This window comes from Desmodus rotundus, chromosome 7 (genome assembly GCF_022682495.2).
Source record: "Desmodus rotundus isolate HL8 chromosome 7, HLdesRot8A.1, whole genome shotgun sequence".
In the NCBI taxonomy this organism is placed as follows: domain Eukaryota; kingdom Metazoa; phylum Chordata; class Mammalia; order Chiroptera; family Phyllostomidae; genus Desmodus; species Desmodus rotundus.
Genome location: NC_071393.1, coordinates 102178745 through 102197571, shown reverse-complemented (window position 1 = coordinate 102197571; position 18827 = coordinate 102178745). Strand labels below are relative to the sequence as shown.

The following is an 18827-nucleotide window of genomic DNA, read 5'->3' as shown; positions in this document are numbered from 1 at the left end:
GAGCACGTGAGAGAGTCTGGTGGGGGAAACTCTGGTGGAGATGTTGAATGGTCCCCTTTGAGAAGAAAGAAGTAGGCGGGAGATACGGGACAGCACTAGGTACGTGTTGAAACATGGGCTACAGCCAGTTGAGCGCCAGAAGCTCAGTCATTGAAGACCCTGTGGCTAAGGCAGTAACGTCTCTGGATCCACATCAGACTGTTTGTTACCTCCCCTTTTGGGGGTGGCTTTTAGCATTTGCTGTATAGCTTCAGGAAATACCTAGATTTTGAAGAAGGGGCTTTCCTATCATTCCCAGCAGCTTATTTCCTTAAATTTAAAAACATTATCTGGAAGACATTTATAGAGCATAAGCAAATACGTAGGTCACGATTTGGATAAGAAAGCGCCAAGTGATCTAAAAGTAGTAGGCAGAAGAGACACACATCCCATTCCAAGGTTGACTGAGGAACGATAGACACAGAGCTTATCTTCTGTGTCAGCATTAATAGTTGCCTTCATAGTTGGAAGGACTCCGACAGCACCCATGAACAGGGGGAGCTACCAGGGTGTTGGTACTGGCTTCCGTTGGGAGTTCCGTTGGGAGTACCCCCTTGAGAAAAAACCTGCTAAGAGCTGAAGGACTACAGAGATCTCTATCAACACCATGCCCAAGACCCTTTAGCTCCTCAATTTCTCTACAGCCTTGCCACTACTCAAGGAGTGATCTTTGCACCTGCTGTGCCAGCGTCACCTGGGAGCCTGTTAGAAATGCATGATCTTGAATGACCTCAGCATAAGGGCAGAGTGAGAAGACCTGTTTGTATCTCCCCTTAAAGTGACAAGTTAGACACCCAACTACAATTCAGTCAAGGACCCTCTGCTCAACACACAAACGTGTCTGAAAGATCCACATGTCGATACATCTGAAGGTGGGCATATTGGACAGGCACAGGAGGTCGAATGGGGGAAGGACAGCAGTGGGAGTAGAGACACAGTTTGGCACCCACCGCAGCCCCAACTGGTGTGATGGTTGTGGAGATCTCTGGCTGCAATCCTCATACCGCAGCTTGGAGGCGGGGTTGCAAAAGCAACATCGCTGCCTCAAAAGCCAGTGCCCGTTGTGCCTAAATCCAGTGACAAGCGGAGACAGTACAGTGGTGTGACTGCTGAGGACTAGCAGCCACCATTACTAGTGAGAAGGCAAAGCCACCAGACTCATGAACCCTACGCTCCTCACCCACCCATTGCAGTAAACCCATCAGAGGCGGTGGAGATGCCTCACTGGGGCAGCCACTGGTAACAAGGAGGCGGGGCTGGGAACTCCCAACCTGGAGCCCTACTGCCTGCCACACCCCACCGTGGGGGTGGTGCCATGACTGAGGTAACCGAGACACAGAGGGAATGCTCACCACCTGGGGGCTACAGTGCGTTTTCCACAACCACGGTGACACTGCCCCACCGAGATTCCAGGGGTGCCGATAATGCGGGTAAGAGAAAACAAAAAGCTTGCGCTTGCACACCATCTACTGGAATATGAAGGGCATCCACTTATCAACGTGCTCGTTGTTAAGAGCAACAATACCTGAAAAGGAAGAGTTCACTACCTCAAATGTGCTGGCAGAGAAACGACACATCAAGTACCGTGAGTGACCGAGGCAACAGGGCAGCACATAAAATAAAGTCAGGGAGCATTTGTGATCTAGGTCCCTGATGTGTCATCAGTTTGGCTCAAATAAACTTTTATAAAAATTCTGTAAAGGCTTGAATGTTTCTTATGTTGACAGCAGAAATAGTCTAGCCAACCTGAGTCTGCACAGTGAGTAACTGAGTGTCTAATGTGACCTCGAGCCTTCAGCAAGACCAAATTTCACACTACCACAGAAGACCTTGTAGGCCCGTCCCCGAAGTGAGGGGTACCTGCTGGAACTGTTGCCCAGGCCAAAGGAAAACCCAACACCACAAGGAATTCATGGCTTCAACCAATCAAATGCTGCCAAACTGGAACTCCTTTGTACTTTCTCTTGTTCTTCCCATACCTTACCTTAATTAGCTAAGTTTCAGAACCATTCAATCAGGCCCTCCCAAATTAGAATTTATGAATATACATAATGGTTTATTAACTTCACCTCGTAAAACTTGTCTCAAGCCTGAGTTCAAGGACACAAATTGAAGTTTTGTCTATTTTACCCTTGTCTGGCAGCCTTGCAGTAAATTCTTTTCTCTGCAAAAAAAAAGAAAAAGAAAAGTCTCCATAAACCAAACTCAAAGATATGGAAGGCTGTGATCTAAATGACAAGAGAATTAAAGATTTCAGTTATGAATTACAAGTTATAAGATACAAGAAAACTCAGAAAGGCAGTTCAGTGAGCTCAGGAATAAAAATCAATGAACAAAAGATGTACTTTACCAAAGAGATTGAAACTACAAGAAAGAACCAAACAGCACCCATCAGTGTGGCTCAGTGGGTTGGGCATTGTCCTGCAAAGCAAAAGGTTGCCGGTCCCTAGTCAGGACATGTAGGAGAGGCACCCACTGACATTTCTCACATTGATGTTTCCCTCTTTGTCTCTCCACACCCACCCCCTCACCCTTCTCCTCTCTCTCAAAAGCAATGAAAAAATGTCCTTGGGTGAGGATAAAAAAAAGAAGATCTGGAGCTTAAGAACTCAATTATTGAGATGAACAATGCATTAGAGAGCATTGGAAATAAAGCAGACCAGAAGGAAGAGAGAATTAGCAAGCTCAAAGATAGAACCTAGAAATGACTCAAGTGGAAGAAGAGAGAGAGAGTTTAAAAAATGAAGTCTACAAGAACTGTCTGACTCCATTAGAAAGGGCAACATAAGGGTAGTGGGTATACCAGACAAAAAGAAGGAGAAGGGAACAGAGAGCTTGTTAAAAGCAGTAACCAATGAGAAATTCCCAAACCTATGGAAAGAGCTGGACCCTTCTAGAATCCAAGAAGCTAACACCTCCTCAAAGCAAAAAGACCTACTTCAAGATGCATTATATTAAAACTTCCAAAAGTTAATGACAGAATTATCAAGGCAGCTGGGGCAGGTGAGTGGGGAGCGGCTGTAAACCACAATGGAAACCCCATTAGATTATTGTATTTTTCAGGAGAAACCTTACAAGCCATGGAAGTGTGGAATAAAATATTTAATGTACTGAAATAGAGAAATAACCAGCCAAGAATAATGTATTCAGCAAAGTTATCCCTTAGACACAGAGGAGAGAAAAAGTCTTTTCCAGATGAAAAAAAAAAATGCTGGTAATTTTAACACCACAAGATCTGCATTATAAGAAATGTTGAGAGGAGCTTTTACCTGAAACAAAGACAAGTTACAAAACTTTTGAGTAAGATGACAGAAACAGGAAATTGCAACTCTATTTCAGAACCTATTGTTGAATAAACTTGATGAAAGTTAAAGGAGAAAGTTTTTTTTTTTAAAGACTAAGTTCTGCAATTTGGAAATGAACACATAGCATAGAGGGATAGTTTGTGACAAAACATCAAAAGGGAGGAAGAAAAGGACTGAACTTGCACAGGTAAAGAAAATAAGATGCAATCAAAAGAATAGGGACCATGTGTGAAACATTTTTTAACATAAACCTAATGAATCACAAGGGAAAAAAACCAATGGAAACACAGGGCAACCACAAAACAAAAGATAAAATGGCTGTAGTAAGTCCTCATATATCAATAATCACTCTAAATGGAAGTGGATGGAACTTACCAGTCAAGAGGTACAGACTAGCACAATGGATTAAAAACGACACCACTACACATTGCCTTCAGAAGATCCATCTCAAAGACAGACACGGCAATTCTGAGAAAGTCAGAGGTATCGTGCTTTTTGATATCGAACTGCTACAAGGCTATATATCAAAACAGCATAGTGTTGACCGAAAAACAGACCAGTCGAACAAAATTGAAAGCCCAGAAGTAAACCCACACATATGTAGGCAACTACTTTTCAAAAAAGGAGCCAAGACTACACAGGTAGAAAAGAAAATATCTTCCATGAATGGTGTGGGAAAACTGGAGAGCCACATAGAAAAGAATGAAACTAGACTACTATCTTAGATCATACACAAAAGTTAACTCAAAATGGGTTAAAAAGTTGAATCTAAGACCTTACCCAACAAAATACATAGAAAAAAGCAGACACTTATGGATTTTGGTTTCTGAGGTGTTTTTGTGAACTTGACACCAAAGGTGAGGGAAACAAAGGCAAAAATCAAACTAAAAGGCTTCTGCACAGCAAAAAAAGAAAAAAATGTATCACAAAAACAAAAAGGCAAACAACGAAATGGAAGAAGATACTTATAAATGATACTTCCAATAAGGGTCTGATATCCAAAATATGTAAAGAACTCATACAACTCAACAACAAAATCCGATTCAATATTGGACAGATGACCTTTTCCAAGACAGACGTACAGATGACCAACAGGCAAAGGAAAAGATGGTTAACATCACGAGTTATTAGGGAAATTAAAATCAAAATCACAATACCACCTCACTTGTGTTAGAAGGGCTGTTATCAAAGTGACAAGAAGTAAGTGTTGGAGAGGATGGGGAACACACGGAACCCGCATACACTGTTGGGGGGAGTGCCACTATGGAAAACAGAACGGAGATTCCTCTAAAACAACAACAAAAACTGGAACTACTGTATGTTACCCCCGAAATGTAGAAACTCTTATTTATAAAGATATGTACCCTCATGATCCCTGCAGTATTATGTATAATAGCCAGTACATGAAGGCCACCTAGTTGTCCATCGACAGGTGGCTGGATAAAAACTGTGGTGTATATATATGCAAATGGAAAACTACTCAGCATAAAAAGCTGAAATACGGCCCCTAGAGACAATATGGATGGATTTGGAGAGAATTATGCTAAGTGCAATAAATCAGAAGGAAAAGGACATAAACCACGATTACACTCATTTGAAACAGAAAACAAAGGGTAACAAAATCAAACTCATTAGATACAACAAAATGTTACCAGAGAGGAAAGAGGCGGAAAGGGGGTCAAATATATGTTAATGGAAGGAAACTAGACTTTGGGTGGTAAGCAGTAGAGTTACACAGGTGTCAAATTATAATCTTGTATACCTGAAAATTATATGATGTTATTAACCAGTGTTATCCCAATAAACTTAATTTTCTTTTAAGTTTCACTTTAAAAGAAGATATGCAGGATCTTGGGTACCACCTCAGACCCACTGGATCAGAATCTTCATTTCAGTAATTCCTATGTACATTAATATTTAAGCATTGATCTGGAACAGAGCTGTCCAATGGAAAATGGTGTAACCCACACGTACATTTTTCTGGTAAGCTCATTGAAGAGGTAAAAAAGGTAAAATTAGATCCAGTGACATCCCTCAAGTGAGCAAAGTGGGGAGAGCCTTGGAGCCCATTTTACAGGTGAGAAACCAGAGGGTTAGAGAACAAACTAAAGACACCCCAAATCATGCAATACGCAGCTAAAGTCAGAACTGAAGTCCTCTGACCAGGGGCACACTGATGAATTTTATGTGGCCTGGCTGTTCATAAATGGACATCTGGGATGCAGTCATGTGGCCCAGGTTCGGCCAATCAGACATGTCTGAGAGAGGGATTCACAATGGAGCTTGTGCCCAAGGGACCTGCGCATGTAGTAAATGCAGTGCCAAGGTGTTGGTTCTTCCAGGGGCTCAGCGGCAGCTGAGGTTGTCCAGACCCACCTTCATCAGAACAGAGTGTTACAAAGGCGTCCCCACGGTGTGACTGCAGTCTTCTGCTTAGCTTTGGAGCCTGCATTCTGACCCTCCCATGGATTTGGGAGAATTTAGTATCTTTTAACAAATAAATCCCTTTCTTGCTTTAAGTAGACTAGGCGGGTCTGTTTACAGCCGAGTTCTGGGAGACAACGTGTGTCACTAACCAGTCTGAGTCGCTCTCTCCAAGGTGAAGGGGACAGAGCAGGGTGAACTGGGCACACCGCAGAGGCCTCTGCTGCAGTGTTGGTGTGCAGCCCAGCCCTTGCGGGCAGCAGCGCCTGCCAGAGCCACAGACTAGATATAATACAGGCGGATGAGTCACCAGGAGCAATCACAGGATGATAAACTCGCGTGCCAAGTGGCGGAGATTCCATGGAGCCTACAGTGGCCGACGCTGTGACTGACAAGAGGCAGAGCGATGGGGTGGGGCAAGGTCCTGCTGGAAGGACAGGGAGGGAGTGCTTCAGGAGTCCAGACAGGGATCAGCCCTGGACACTGAGCAGGACAGAACAGCCTGCTGCACCAAGGTAGAAAGAGAACCCCTGGGTCCTTCATTCTCTTCTGCCCCACCATGTCTCGGGTGGTATTTCACCCCTCCGATAAAAGTGACCCCCACGTACCTGGCTCTGGACCACGCAAGGGGTCTTGCATACTCCCCACACCCACCCCAGTTCCCATCCCCCACCTCCCCTCCTAATCTCCAGCAGAAGTAGGAAGTTTAGACTCGGAAGGCACAGGGTTCTCCTTCCAGGTAGAAACACGGAATATGCCCCCCTATTTCCTCATCCCTTCCTCCCTCACACCCCCCAGTACTATCCACAGCCCAGACGAACCTTTCCGGACCCGGGCCTGGGCCTCCACGACCCATCTCACCCCATCTCACCTGGCAGGAGCCCTTTGTCTCCCACAACCAAAACTACCCCTGTGAATGCTCATTTACAACCTTTTAAATTCCATTCACATCTGTTTCAGTGTCAACCAGGTGCCCCAGCACCTGGGCCACCCTATGTCACTCTCCCGTTTCCCCAGGCCCCAGCCCTGCAGGGCCCAGCCACAGGACAGAATCACCTGGGGATCTAGAAGACAATCCATGTCCACAAAGGGCTCATATTATGAAGAGGGATAAGAAAATTCCAGAACTGGATTGTGATTGCTGCACAGTCCAGGAAATTTAAAAATCAGTGGTACGCTTAACATGGGAGAATTTTATGGTATGTAAATTATCACTCAATAAAGTTGCTTTTTACAGATGAAAGTAAAATTTATTTTAACTCAAGATATCCAGAAATATTTGAACATGTAATTGATATGAATAAAGATGATGGGCCTCGGGCCACAAAAATATCGGAAAGGGCTCACTCCTCTATCTACCCCTTGTAGTAAACCCTCCTCGAATTCACTCATTTTGGGTGTGCCAGCAGTTTCCCATTGAGACCCTCTGCAATAAACAGCCTCTTCAGCGCACAGAATGGGAGCAAGTCGAGGGGCCTGGAGCCAAGACTACTGGTCATCAAAAAGGAAGAGGTCGTAGAAGAGGTCCCAGCTCGGGTGCTAGGGCAGCCACGTCACCATCTCTGCTGAGAGAGGCATTCAGGCCTGGGGTGGAAGGAGAGTCGATTGTGCAGGCCACATAGCCTGTAGCAGAATCATGCTCGGCTTCCCACATAGATGGTTCCGTGAGGAAGGACCACAGCTCAGTCCCAGAAGGGGGAAGGCTGGGGAGCCAGGCCTGGCTCCATCCATACCCTCCCACCAGACCTTACTCCATTGGGCCAATGAGATAACTTTGTAATGGGCAGGTTTAAACACAACCTTGCTCTACTTTTTACTGATGGACAACTAATTGATTGTGAATTTTTTTTAAGAACTGCATTAGTCCCTTTTTACTACTTAATAGAATACTCCAGATTATAAAGCAACTGTTCAATTTTCTGATGCAGGGGGTGGGTTGTGCAGACAGGAGGGAAATAATTTAAATAGCACAGACCATTCTGTCAGTTAACTGGCAGGTGGGATGTGCGGTTCCCCAAGTCTGTTCCCGCACACCACTCACACTCAGCAAGAGCACCGCATCCTACCTGACTTCCGCATTTCCCACCACTGTATATATTGTACGTATTTCCCACCACTCTACTGGCTGATGGACACAAAGGCTTTCCCAGAGTAATTTTAGCTGTATGTCATTATCTCCCAAATTGCTAAATTTAGAACCTATTCCCTGCTGGCGAAACATTTAGAACTTCTAATTTTTAACTTTTTGATAGTCCACCTTAATCCAAAAAATTTGAGACAGAAACACACAAAATTAAAGAGTGGATGTGGGGCCTTTGAGGGGGATGTGTTTTGTTTTGCTTTTTAAGTAGAAAAACACCACCTCTCACAAGGGTTGCTACAGTTGTATGTGCCCCCTCTCTGCTCCCACCCCCCAGCTGCCAATGCTAGTGACTCTCCTGCTCTAAAATAACACAAACAAATGTCAAAAGGTCAAACAAATGATCTAGAATTGGGGTGCTGCCTAACTGGTTTTGCTTAAGCCAGTTAGTGTAAGTCACCCAAGGGTGCATACCCACAGCGGTGTTTACTCTTCCCACGAGGTTGTGCTAACACCAGCTACGGCCGCAAATGTAGGAATGGCGTTTATGTCCATGGAAGAGGGTCTGCTCATCTCCCATACAGGTACTTACAGCAACTCAGAGCCTGCAACACTAGCTTGTTTGAACCTGAAGGAAAACAGGGACAGAAACTATCTGAGTCCCCAGTGTCCGGCGCTGAACACAGCAGAGAGTGCGCTTAAAGGAGCATGGTCCTCGACAGACATGAAAAGCTAGGTAACGTCAGCTCATTATTGCTGCAGTCTGCAGTCTGCAGTCCACAGACAGCAAGACAGTTTGGGTACAGACTGGCTTTATTCTGTCCTCGTCTTCGTGGCAGGCTGTGGGATGAAGGAGAGAACAAACAGCCAGCCTGCTGAGGGAAGAATGAATGAAGGCAATTAAAGCCGCGGAAACTGCTTGGGAATGTCTATATAACAGAGAGTGTCCGAGGCCAGTCCAGAGGAGGCCCTGACAAATCCAAGTTAGAAGAGGTGATCGGACAGAGCCCAGAAAGGGAACTAGGGAGCTCCTAGATCATGCGTAACCCTCACCTTCTGCAGTCAGGAAGCCCAAAGCAGCCTGCCACCAGGGGAGCCACTGGCAAGAACAGAACAGATCATACCAAATACACACCTGACAGTTGCTGCCATGGAGCATCCCTAACCAAGAATGCTCCCATGGGACCAGCTGTGGCCAGAGGAAAAGATCTTCTTAGATCCCTTCACTCAGACTAGATGGAAAATTAGGGATAGCCCAGAGCAGTAAGAACCTGCTGGTACCCCTTATGTTAAGACGGTCACAAGAGGAATATAAGCGTTTTATGGGGCGTGTGCTGTGTGCGTGGCACTGGGGATGGCATGACCAAGCTGCCCTCTGACCCAGATACAAAAAGGGGGGTGAAGTGGCAGATAACGCAGGGCAAAGCCAGCCAAACAAGGTGGGCAGGATGAGGTGGGAGTCCCAAAGGAAGAAGAGACCTGAGCAGAGCTGTCTATGTGCTAAGACAGGGTATGAGGTCGATTTTGGGTGATCCTTTGACAAGGCTACTTTAAAGCCAGTTATTTTGACAAGGTCTGAAATATTTAAAAATCTTAGCCCTTTGTACAATTCATCTCTTCTTTGGACAGCTCATCCACTGGGCAAGGGACAAAGCCAAACTGCCCCAGAGATGGGGAAGATGCCCTCTTGATTCTTCCAGACTTCTCCGTTCCTGGTTTTTCTTTCAAATGGTGAAGTGAGGGAATGGGAGATAAAAAGTAGGCCAGGTGCATCAGAGCCTCTGAGCAAAAGCCAAGTGGAAGACTCCTTAATTTTGGCAGGGGAGGGGGAAGCAGCTCCGATCCTGATGCCCACATGGTCTCATCTTTGTAAGTCTAAGATTGACAGCAACACAGGAAGGCAGCTAGTGTGGGGCTGCTGCAGGAAATAGAAGTGGGCTGGCTTCCCCAGCTTGGCACTAGGGGGCTCTGTAGCACAGCGTCTTTCTCCTAAGGGGAGAAATGATGACGGGGGCAGGAGGGGGGGGGCAACTCTGTGATGCCACCTGCTAAAATCCTGTTTCCGTCACACACACAACACTGGGAACTGGGTCCTGCCACACTGTTCAAAAGAGAGAACTACATGCCAGATGGGGTTAGGCTGTTCTTACTATGTCCTCTGCTCCTGGTAAATTCAGCCCCTCGAAGTCACAGCTTTGAGACCCACTGAAAACCAGCCCCGGAAGGACTGAGCTGGGAAAACCAACCAAGAGTGTTTATCCTGTGTGCCCACCCTGGGCAAATACAGAACCAAAAGCCAATAATGATAACTAACATTTACTGGGCACTTATCACACACCAAGCTGTATTCTAAGTCCTATCTCCTTTAATCCTAAATTAGGAATCATAATAAACCTACTACCGGAAGGTACACTGATATTGCCATTGTAGAGCAAACCACAGGGGAGAAGGACACGCACTGGAAACTTCAGCCCAGGGGACTCCGAGGTTGAAAAGCATTTCCACCATTCATAGTTACATACATGTAACTAGTCTACCACTGTTTCACACCTGAAACTAATCTAACATTGCACATTAACTGTAATTACATTTTTTAATTAAAAAGAAAAAGCATTGCAACATACCTCAGCTAGGGTGAGTCATGAGGAAGAACACTGATAACGTTACTAAAATCCACTGGGAAAATAAAACAGCATAAAAACAGGCACGTTTGCAAAGCTGTAACCCTGATAAACCACTGGCCACAGCGTGCTTCACGGGGCTTATCAGCACCAAATCCCCTCATCTGTGCTGGAGTGGGGCTGGCTCCGTAGGGGTTCAACTGGGTCAGACTTGGTTTCCTGACTCTTAAGAGCTTGTCAGATAACCTGGCCCCAGGCAAACACAAAATGGCCCTTCTTCCAACCAAGAAAGGTTGTGTTTTGTTTAGCATAGTACTCGACCCTGACCTATCCTTCAAGTACCCTGGGTGCTGGGATGTGTAAGATTCTTCTAGTTCTTGCCGCTGGTGGCCAAAGTCAAACTGTGGTACCAGTGCAACAGCTCCTTCCTGGTCTGCAGAAGGCAGCACTAGCTTCTCACGGGGAAAGGACAGGACGCCAGAAAGGCCTCTGGAGTGGCTGAAGACCAAAGCAAGCTATTCCCGGCCTCTCCTCAGTCCCGTGTCACAATCAATGGGCCCTCAGGCTCCAGCCTATCGGAGGTATCGTTATCATGAGTCTGACAAGGGCGGAACTGTTCAGCATCAAGAAACACTGTTCAGTTTTAGGGCCCTCTTCCCAGGGAGGAGCAGATACTGCCTACGGATAAGGGGAGAGGAAACCAAAGTGGATTCAAATTTGGAAGCTGCTCTGTGGCCACACACTGCCTCAGCCACAGGCGACCCTGGCTCCACCTGGTTCCAGTGCTGCCCCACTCTGCATGGCAGGCCTGGCCAAAGCCTCCTCAACCTTCACATCTTTCTCCTTTGGCATCATCACAGCACTGCCCTCAGTCACCATTTCCATTAGCCCCTCCCCTGGTCATTTACCATTGCTTTTCCACAGCCCAGAGCTCACACAGGTTGCAGATTTTTGGTGGGTACTTAATTTCAAGCCACCTAGTTTCAGATCCTCTACAGCATCTTTCCGGGGCCCAGTATCTCCCAGCCCCACCATCTCCCAGCCCCACCAAGCAGTACATGACCACAGGCCTATATACACCCTTAATGACTTCTGAACAATTAACTAATTATGCCCCCACAAACTCTAAGCATCTCCCAGATAATGCCTCATCCAACAGGAAATACTGGGCAGATGACAAACTCCACGTGTTAAAGGGCTGTGCAAATGCAAGCTTGTTAAGATGGTCTCTTTTCAGTAGCAGAAAAATATTCTCTCCCCCTCTCCATAACAATTCAAAAACAGTTTTTAATTCTTACACTTCAATTTACAATATCCTTCATTACTTCAAAAAAGGAGGGAAAAATCTGCAACTCAGATTCCATTTAAGATGCATATTTTTATTGAAATTAAAAAAAAATTTGTAACCAGACAGAATAAAGTAGACAGAATGTTATATAATCTGACTATATAATCTCTCATTCTTGTTGAATCACTAAAATATAACAAAGAATTGTTCTCTATGCTAATTTTAAGGTTGTCCAGTTAAACCATTATTTGGTATCTTTTCAACAGGTTAACCTCTTTACTATTTAGAGTTTCTTCTCAGAAACATTCATATATTATACAGGAAACATTCATAGTTTATTTGGGAAACATTCATATTTTATACAGGATATACAAATTTGAGACAATAAAAAAGCGCACACACACAATTATAGCCGCAACACTATCCTAGCTGCATTGTGGTGATTATGGTGTTCAGTCAGCTGTCCACTGTATACAACCGGATTTTTAAGTGTTATTTACAGAGGGGCCAAAAGCACTCATCTCAGGTAAAGGCGCTCGGGTTTAATGTGCACTTTCACAGCCCTATGAAAACGCAACCATTATATACACTGTAAACACCACAGGGCATGAAATCCACCTCCAACCACAAACATCAATCTCACAGCATCAAGCATACAAGGTCTAAGGTAAGGTGCCTGACTTTTCCTTCGTAAGCATTCTTTTCATCCATAACTGCTGCTATTCTTTTCATAGGACCCTACTCACTCACTTCAAATACGGTGCCAGTGCTCACAACATTGCTGGAACCCCTTTTGGGGTACTGCCTGCACAGTCTGCAGTGAACTTTTCTAAACGTCCTTGATGGTGGCAAGTCTGCATCCTTTAAAGGTGGGTGTGATTTGGGAAAACGGGCATAATTATTCACAGCCAAATGAACCAAACTGTGGGCTTCCACCTTGCATCAAATGTGAGCGCCACTGTAAAACAATGAGACCAGTTTTCTTGTACAGCCTGTACACTAAAAAGTGCCCTAGCAATGGCAGTCCTGCAGGAGTAAGTAGACTCTCCTAGAGTGAGGACTTGGAGAGGCCACACTTGAACGGGACGTCTAGGGGGTGTTCTGCAGTTTTAAAAATCAGTCACTTTGTCGCCTCTCACACAGACTTCAGTATTCCTCTTCAGTTTCAGTCCCTTTTGCTTTCTTATGGATTGCCCGATTAAAGCTGTGGCACGCAGGGACCCAGTGATTGTCGTGAAGACCCAGCTTACAGCCAGGGAAGCCCTTCTGAGAGCGGTGGCAGCACATCCAGTATCCCGGCCCATAGGGCAATGCCTGGCAATAGGGCTTGGGGTGCCACCGGCACAGGGACACATCCCCTTTCACGTATTTCTTCTTGCACTGCTTACAAGGATCCTCTCTGTAGCGTGGGTCTCGAACCCAGCGGGAATCTGCTGGCCTGATGTTGTAGTATTCAATGATAAACTTGAAATAGCAGCAGGTACACTTAAGAGCCACTAAACTCTTGGTGGGGAGTAACCTGAAGATTTTCACCATAATGTGGTGGGGCAGGAAAGCCATGTACTGCTGAGGCTCCAAAAGCTGCTGGATTTTAAACCTCGTCTCCAGAAAGTCATGCGACACCTGCTTCTTCCAACTGGACACCTCAAGTACCGGCACTGTGCTTTCCACGGGGGAGGCTGGCGTTGGCCCAAACGAATCAGCCGAAACACTTTTTCCCTCAGACGCACCGCCGCCCTCAGCAGCTTCTGCAAGCTGGCTGGCCTCGGAAGACTCTTCTGTTGAGCTTTCATTCAACTGGGAACAGTCCGACTGGTGCTGACCTCCAGGCAAAAAAAACAACCTCCCTGGCAGTGGGTCTTCACAGGACTTTACATTGGAAGGCTGGTCTTCCTCCACCTTGGACACAGTGATGCTAACACACACAGACTCTTTTCTTCTCTGATCAGGATTCTGTGGTGCGAGCTCTCTACTCATACAATCAACAGCATCTGTGGGCAATTCAATGGCTTGGGGACAGGTTCGAGGAGGAAAAGGTGACTCAGTTTCCTCTGTCATTTCTACATCATATCGACTGCTGTTTTTCACAGCAGTGTGCTTCTCTGGCTCTAATTCTGCTCTACCCACGTGCAAACCCACACCTGCTGGCAATGATGGACAGCCCCGAGGAGCCCCATCCCAGGCCTGCTTCCCCTTAAGAGAACAATGGTCAGCTCTAGACGGGCCACAGTCCACAGATACAGACCCCACAGGATTCACCGGAGTGCCAGGTATCTCCAAAGCGCCTTTGTTTGCTTTGTCTTCATCAGCCTGAGTGCCATTCGCAAGCAACACCCGGTCTACATTTCGACGGAAGCTGTTGTTCCTCGAGAGGCTCCCAGGCTCACGCTGGCTCTGCCGCTTCAGGCACTCAGACTCCAGCCTGGCTACCATGTCGAGGACTCGGACTGGCTCACTCTGGGGCTCACCACCCTCAGGATTTCCCCTTTCCGTGGGTTCTTCACAAGCTCCTGGGGAAGACAAGGGCTCAGAGGCTGGTGGCACAACTCTGAATTGCTCAGAAATCCTCACCGTGGCGGGTGAATTAGTGCAGTTTTTCGCACAACCGGCTAGCAGAGCAGCACTGGCTCTTTGCTCCAGGAAGGCAACCATCTGTATGACCGACAGAGGCCTCCCAGCACAGACACCATCCCCGCTGTCACTCACATAATGCACGGAACAGTGTTCAATGCCACACGCGAAAGGCTCGGGCTCAAAGCACCTGCTGCTGCCTTCCCTCATCCTTTCTAACTGTGTCTTGGCTTCTTTAAGATCTCCTGATTTTTTCCTTCTTTTAGTAGCTCTCCCATCAATATCCCAGGAGCTTTTTATTTTCATAGATCCTACCCTATTGCTACACTGGTGGGCTGCAAAGAATGCGATTTTCTCCTTGGTATTTCCTGGTTTCACCACAGCCCAGATATCAAGTGGTCCTTCCCCTTCTTCACCCTGGTGGATTGTTGCAGGTGGTGCATTCTGCTTGGTTTTAACATTCAAGCTGCTCTCTACAGGACTCTTCCCACTCATACTGCACAGAACATTTGGAGAAAGAATCCCAAAAGGCTTTCGAGATGATGCTTTACCAGAAGAGGTGGAAGGAAAGACACCTGATTTCACGGAGAGAGCTTTGCATTTTTCATCATGTATAGGCTCTTGGTGGCTCATGGGAGTTCTCAGAGTTTCCTTGCTACTTTCCAGAGGTTGTGCTTTCTTCTGCAGATTCCAGTATGGTTTTAGGTGCATAACAGAGGCTCTACAGGAAAGAAATACACATTTGATTATGATAATAATTTTGTTTTTAGGAAAGCTTTTTTTTTTTAATTTACACTCAGATACTTCTAGCAAGTAATAGAAACATTTTCTATCAGTTCACTAAATCATTACCAACTCTCATTTCAGCTCGTTTTTAATGATCAATAACAACAAAAGCAAACTAACCACTTTCCATGGTGTATAGGCCATGGTGAATTTCAGACTCAGTGAAGATACTGAGAGAAAAGTGACATTTAGTCAATATCCTATACCTAAAATTACTGCTTAAAATAAAAAAATTTGAACTTACTGAATATAACCCAGTAAGTAAAAGGCACATAACAGAAGGAAAATAGAAAAGGAACTCATCCAGAATTCCAGGTAGATTAACACTATTTCTAAGTCACTGCAACTAGCATTTTATTGGTTGCAAAAGCCTATCAAAATTGCTATATTGTTTTCTAAGCTATTCCCAGATTGTTGCATATTTAGATGTTTATAATTTTTCACTTGTTTCCTGATGTACTTTGCCCATCTATTAGTCTTGATTTTCTAAATAATCTATGTGTATAAGCTCTTAACTGCCAATTTTTCTGCAAATATCGGAAATCAAATCTGGAACCCATAATCCTTATTAATTCTAAAACCCATTTGGAACTAGTTCAGAAAAAGTGCCTTCCTTGTTCTGTTCCCTGACCTGGGGTGGCAATGGGAGTCATTTTAGAAATTAGACAAAAAAAAGATTACATGCAGAGATGTGAGTTCTAGTCCTTGCCATATCGCTAATTAACTACGCAGAGTGATTTTACCTTGAACAGGTCACTTCCTCTCTAAGTCTGCATTGAAATATTAGCTGAGGAGTTAAGACTACTAGATTATCTACCTAATGATACTGTCAATTCATACGTCAAAACAGCCCACTGCTAAACAGAGCACCCTGAAGAAAGTGTACTGTAGGGATGGGCCAGTCTCCTACAAAATAAACCTACAGACCAAAATAAACATCTTCAGTCTCAGAGTTGGTGGCAATGAGGCAAGAGCTGTTAAGAACATGGCATTTTACCTGCTCTCACTCATGGGGACACCAGTCTAAGACACACACGTTGGGCAATTCAGCACATTCCTCTCTCATTCGCTCTATAAACGCTACTGCAGTGTGCCTGCGATGTGGCCACCTCTACCGTAACTGCTTTGTTATCAGTTTTAATCACGGAGAATGAAAGTGATCATCCAGAACAAGTGTACCTTTCATTCCAACTTTTAATTCCTACAGTCCAGTCTCTGCCAAAAGAAGAAATGTGGAAATGAGTATCTTCTAGCCAGGTAAAGAGAAGTCTTGCATTTAAGGCACACAAAGTATATTTTCAAAGTGATCCCTGAAATAGATCTTTGGCAAGTTATATCCTAAATCTATAAAGATCTCACCTTCCCCTTTTCTGGACTATACAATTTAGTTTTCTGTTATATATTCTGTAATTTGGTCTTACAAAAGAACCAGTCAGATTTCTTCAAGAAAAAGATGAAGATATATAAATAAGATAAAATGATAAATGAACAAGAGGCACATCTAGTGCTATGTGTCAACAATTTTCTGTTTTTTGCATATCCCTTCAACTTCTAAGTAAAATGAAAATGGAGTTTGCTTAAAAAATCCAATACATGCTCACATAATGATCTCATTACAGAATGTCTGTGGATAAATTTAAACTTCAGCAATGTGTGTACCATTCTGCATTGCACAATGTGTTCTTCTATTTGCCTTCCTCCCCCACACATTATTTTAGGTGCTAAACTGATAGACAAGGACATTAGGAAGAAACTAAAGTGATTACAGCAGGCTTTGTTTGCATTTATTAACCTGTAAAGCCAGCTCAAATGATGCATTAATAATAGATAAGGTTTTAGCAGGATTAAATAGGAGATGATCTCAGGGAACAGAAAGGAGGGAAGGAAAGGTACAAGAAGGTTAGCTAATAAGATCATTTGATGCAATCAGAGTGACTGCTGGAGGGTGGGGGACAATTCTGTGGGTCCCTTGAGTGAGACAGAACATTTAGGCTTGAGTTCCAAACTGGCTGAAGGTGGCCTGGGTTAATCTCTTTCCTTCCTTTGCAAGCCTTGAAGGCCCCCGGGGAGAAAACAGAAATGTACTGGCAACACTTAAAGAGTAAGAAACTGGGTTTTGGTTGAAATCAGTGGTGGACCCCACCGACATGAGCAGGGCATCAGGAACATCTGCTGCAAAATCCATACAATAAAAACTTTCCATCTCTAACAGACTATACCAGATGGTAGCACCTTCCCCACCCCCACCTAACTCCCTCAAACAGGCACTGCAGGAAGCTCCAGCCAGGTTTCCATGGTTGCCAATTTCTTTATCACAATTGTATTTTTAAAGTTCACCATAAAAAGTCCCGCTCTCTTGCAATTAAATAAATGTAGGGTTATAGCACCTACCTACACATGACTGTTCTGAGACACTCAGAAATGTCCTTGTAAAAATTTAAGACCCCTGGGCCCACTGAGTCAGAATTTCTGGGACTGGGCCCAGGAATCTGTTTTTAACCTCCGATTTAATTAGGACAGAACATTAAAGCTCATGTGTTAGACCTTATGCCAGAGTGTTAGGGGGTTCCAGATTTGGGCTGGGGTGCTGGGCGGCCTCCACAGGGATGAGGTGGGACTGCCCAGCTAAGAGCCATGCACGAGTCCATGCTGAGCCATTTATATTCTGACAGCTGACAGTTGGGTAAAGACAGACCCATTTTCTTGTTATTCTCTTGAAAGCAGGAAAATTTTTATGGCTTCTTCTTATCACCAAATTTCCCCTTCAACTTCATCTCCTCAGTTTCTTTGACACTGCCTTTTCCCAGCTCTCTCCTTTTCTTCCTCTGCTCTTAATCAGTGTTCCTCAGAGTTCCTCATTTTTCTAGGTTATTACTACTCTTAAGCCAAATAGCTAAGTAATCTCTTGTAGTTTTTAACCACCACAAACTGATGACCCTCCAGTGGTGGGCTCTACCAAGCTTCATATCCTACTGCCTGCCTAGCAAACACACTCAGCTGAATGTCAACAAGAATCTCAAAAATCAACACAACTAGTTGATTACACCACGTACCTAGTCGACCAAGCCCGAAAGTTGAGTCACTCCGATTCCTCCTCCCTGACCCCACACCCGTTCACCAGGTCACTAATATGCTCCCTCTTCTTCATCCCTCACAGAACCACCCTAGTTTCAACACCACCTTATCTCCACTACACTGCTGTTACCTACAGGAAAGCCTAACCTTCCCACAATGCCAGGTGGTGGAGCCTGCCCCGGCCAGCCGATCAGCTTCACTCCTGCTTTGTCCTACTACCATACTTCACACTTTGGAAGCTTGTTCACATAGCCATCGCTACAGGAACAGATGAACAAAGGCCAATCATACTGCTTTAAGACACAAAATTTAAGGCATCCAGAACCATAAACTAGCATAACAGCTTCAAATTTTTTTCATATTAACTGCCACCTGTTTCCTCCTATCCATTTATTATTAAAATTTACTGAACACTCTGGGCTGATTATTACTGGTACAATTATGAATATGGCCTACCCTCTGCTTTAGAGGAAACAGAAAAGCAAATAGGCAATTACAACACAATGTGATATGTGTTGTAAGGGTAGTTGGGTACTGGGAGACTTGGGGTGGGCTACATGGGGGGATATGGAGAAGGAAGGAATGTTTGAAAGGAGAAGGCACCAGCAGCACCAAGCTCAGTCTTGCGGGTGTATAAA

General features: G+C 44.9%; 1 protein-coding gene across 12 annotated transcripts in view; it reads right to left on the bottom strand.

Moving 5' to 3' along the window:
• Positions 1 to 11827: 11827 nt before the first annotated feature.
• Positions 11828 to 18827, bottom strand: part of FBXO34 (F-box protein 34) — an 81166-nt gene continuing 74166 nt past the window's right edge. For all 12 annotated transcript variants that reach the window (XM_053928406.1, XM_053928401.1, XM_053928407.1 and 9 more), the window contains one exon: positions 11828 to 15049. In XM_053928406.1, the coding sequence (XP_053784381.1) occupies positions 12904 to 15039 (2136 nt within the window). In that variant the 5' untranslated portion in view covers positions 15040 to 15049 and the 3' untranslated portion in view covers positions 11828 to 12903. The remainder of the gene's footprint in view (positions 15050 to 18827) is intronic.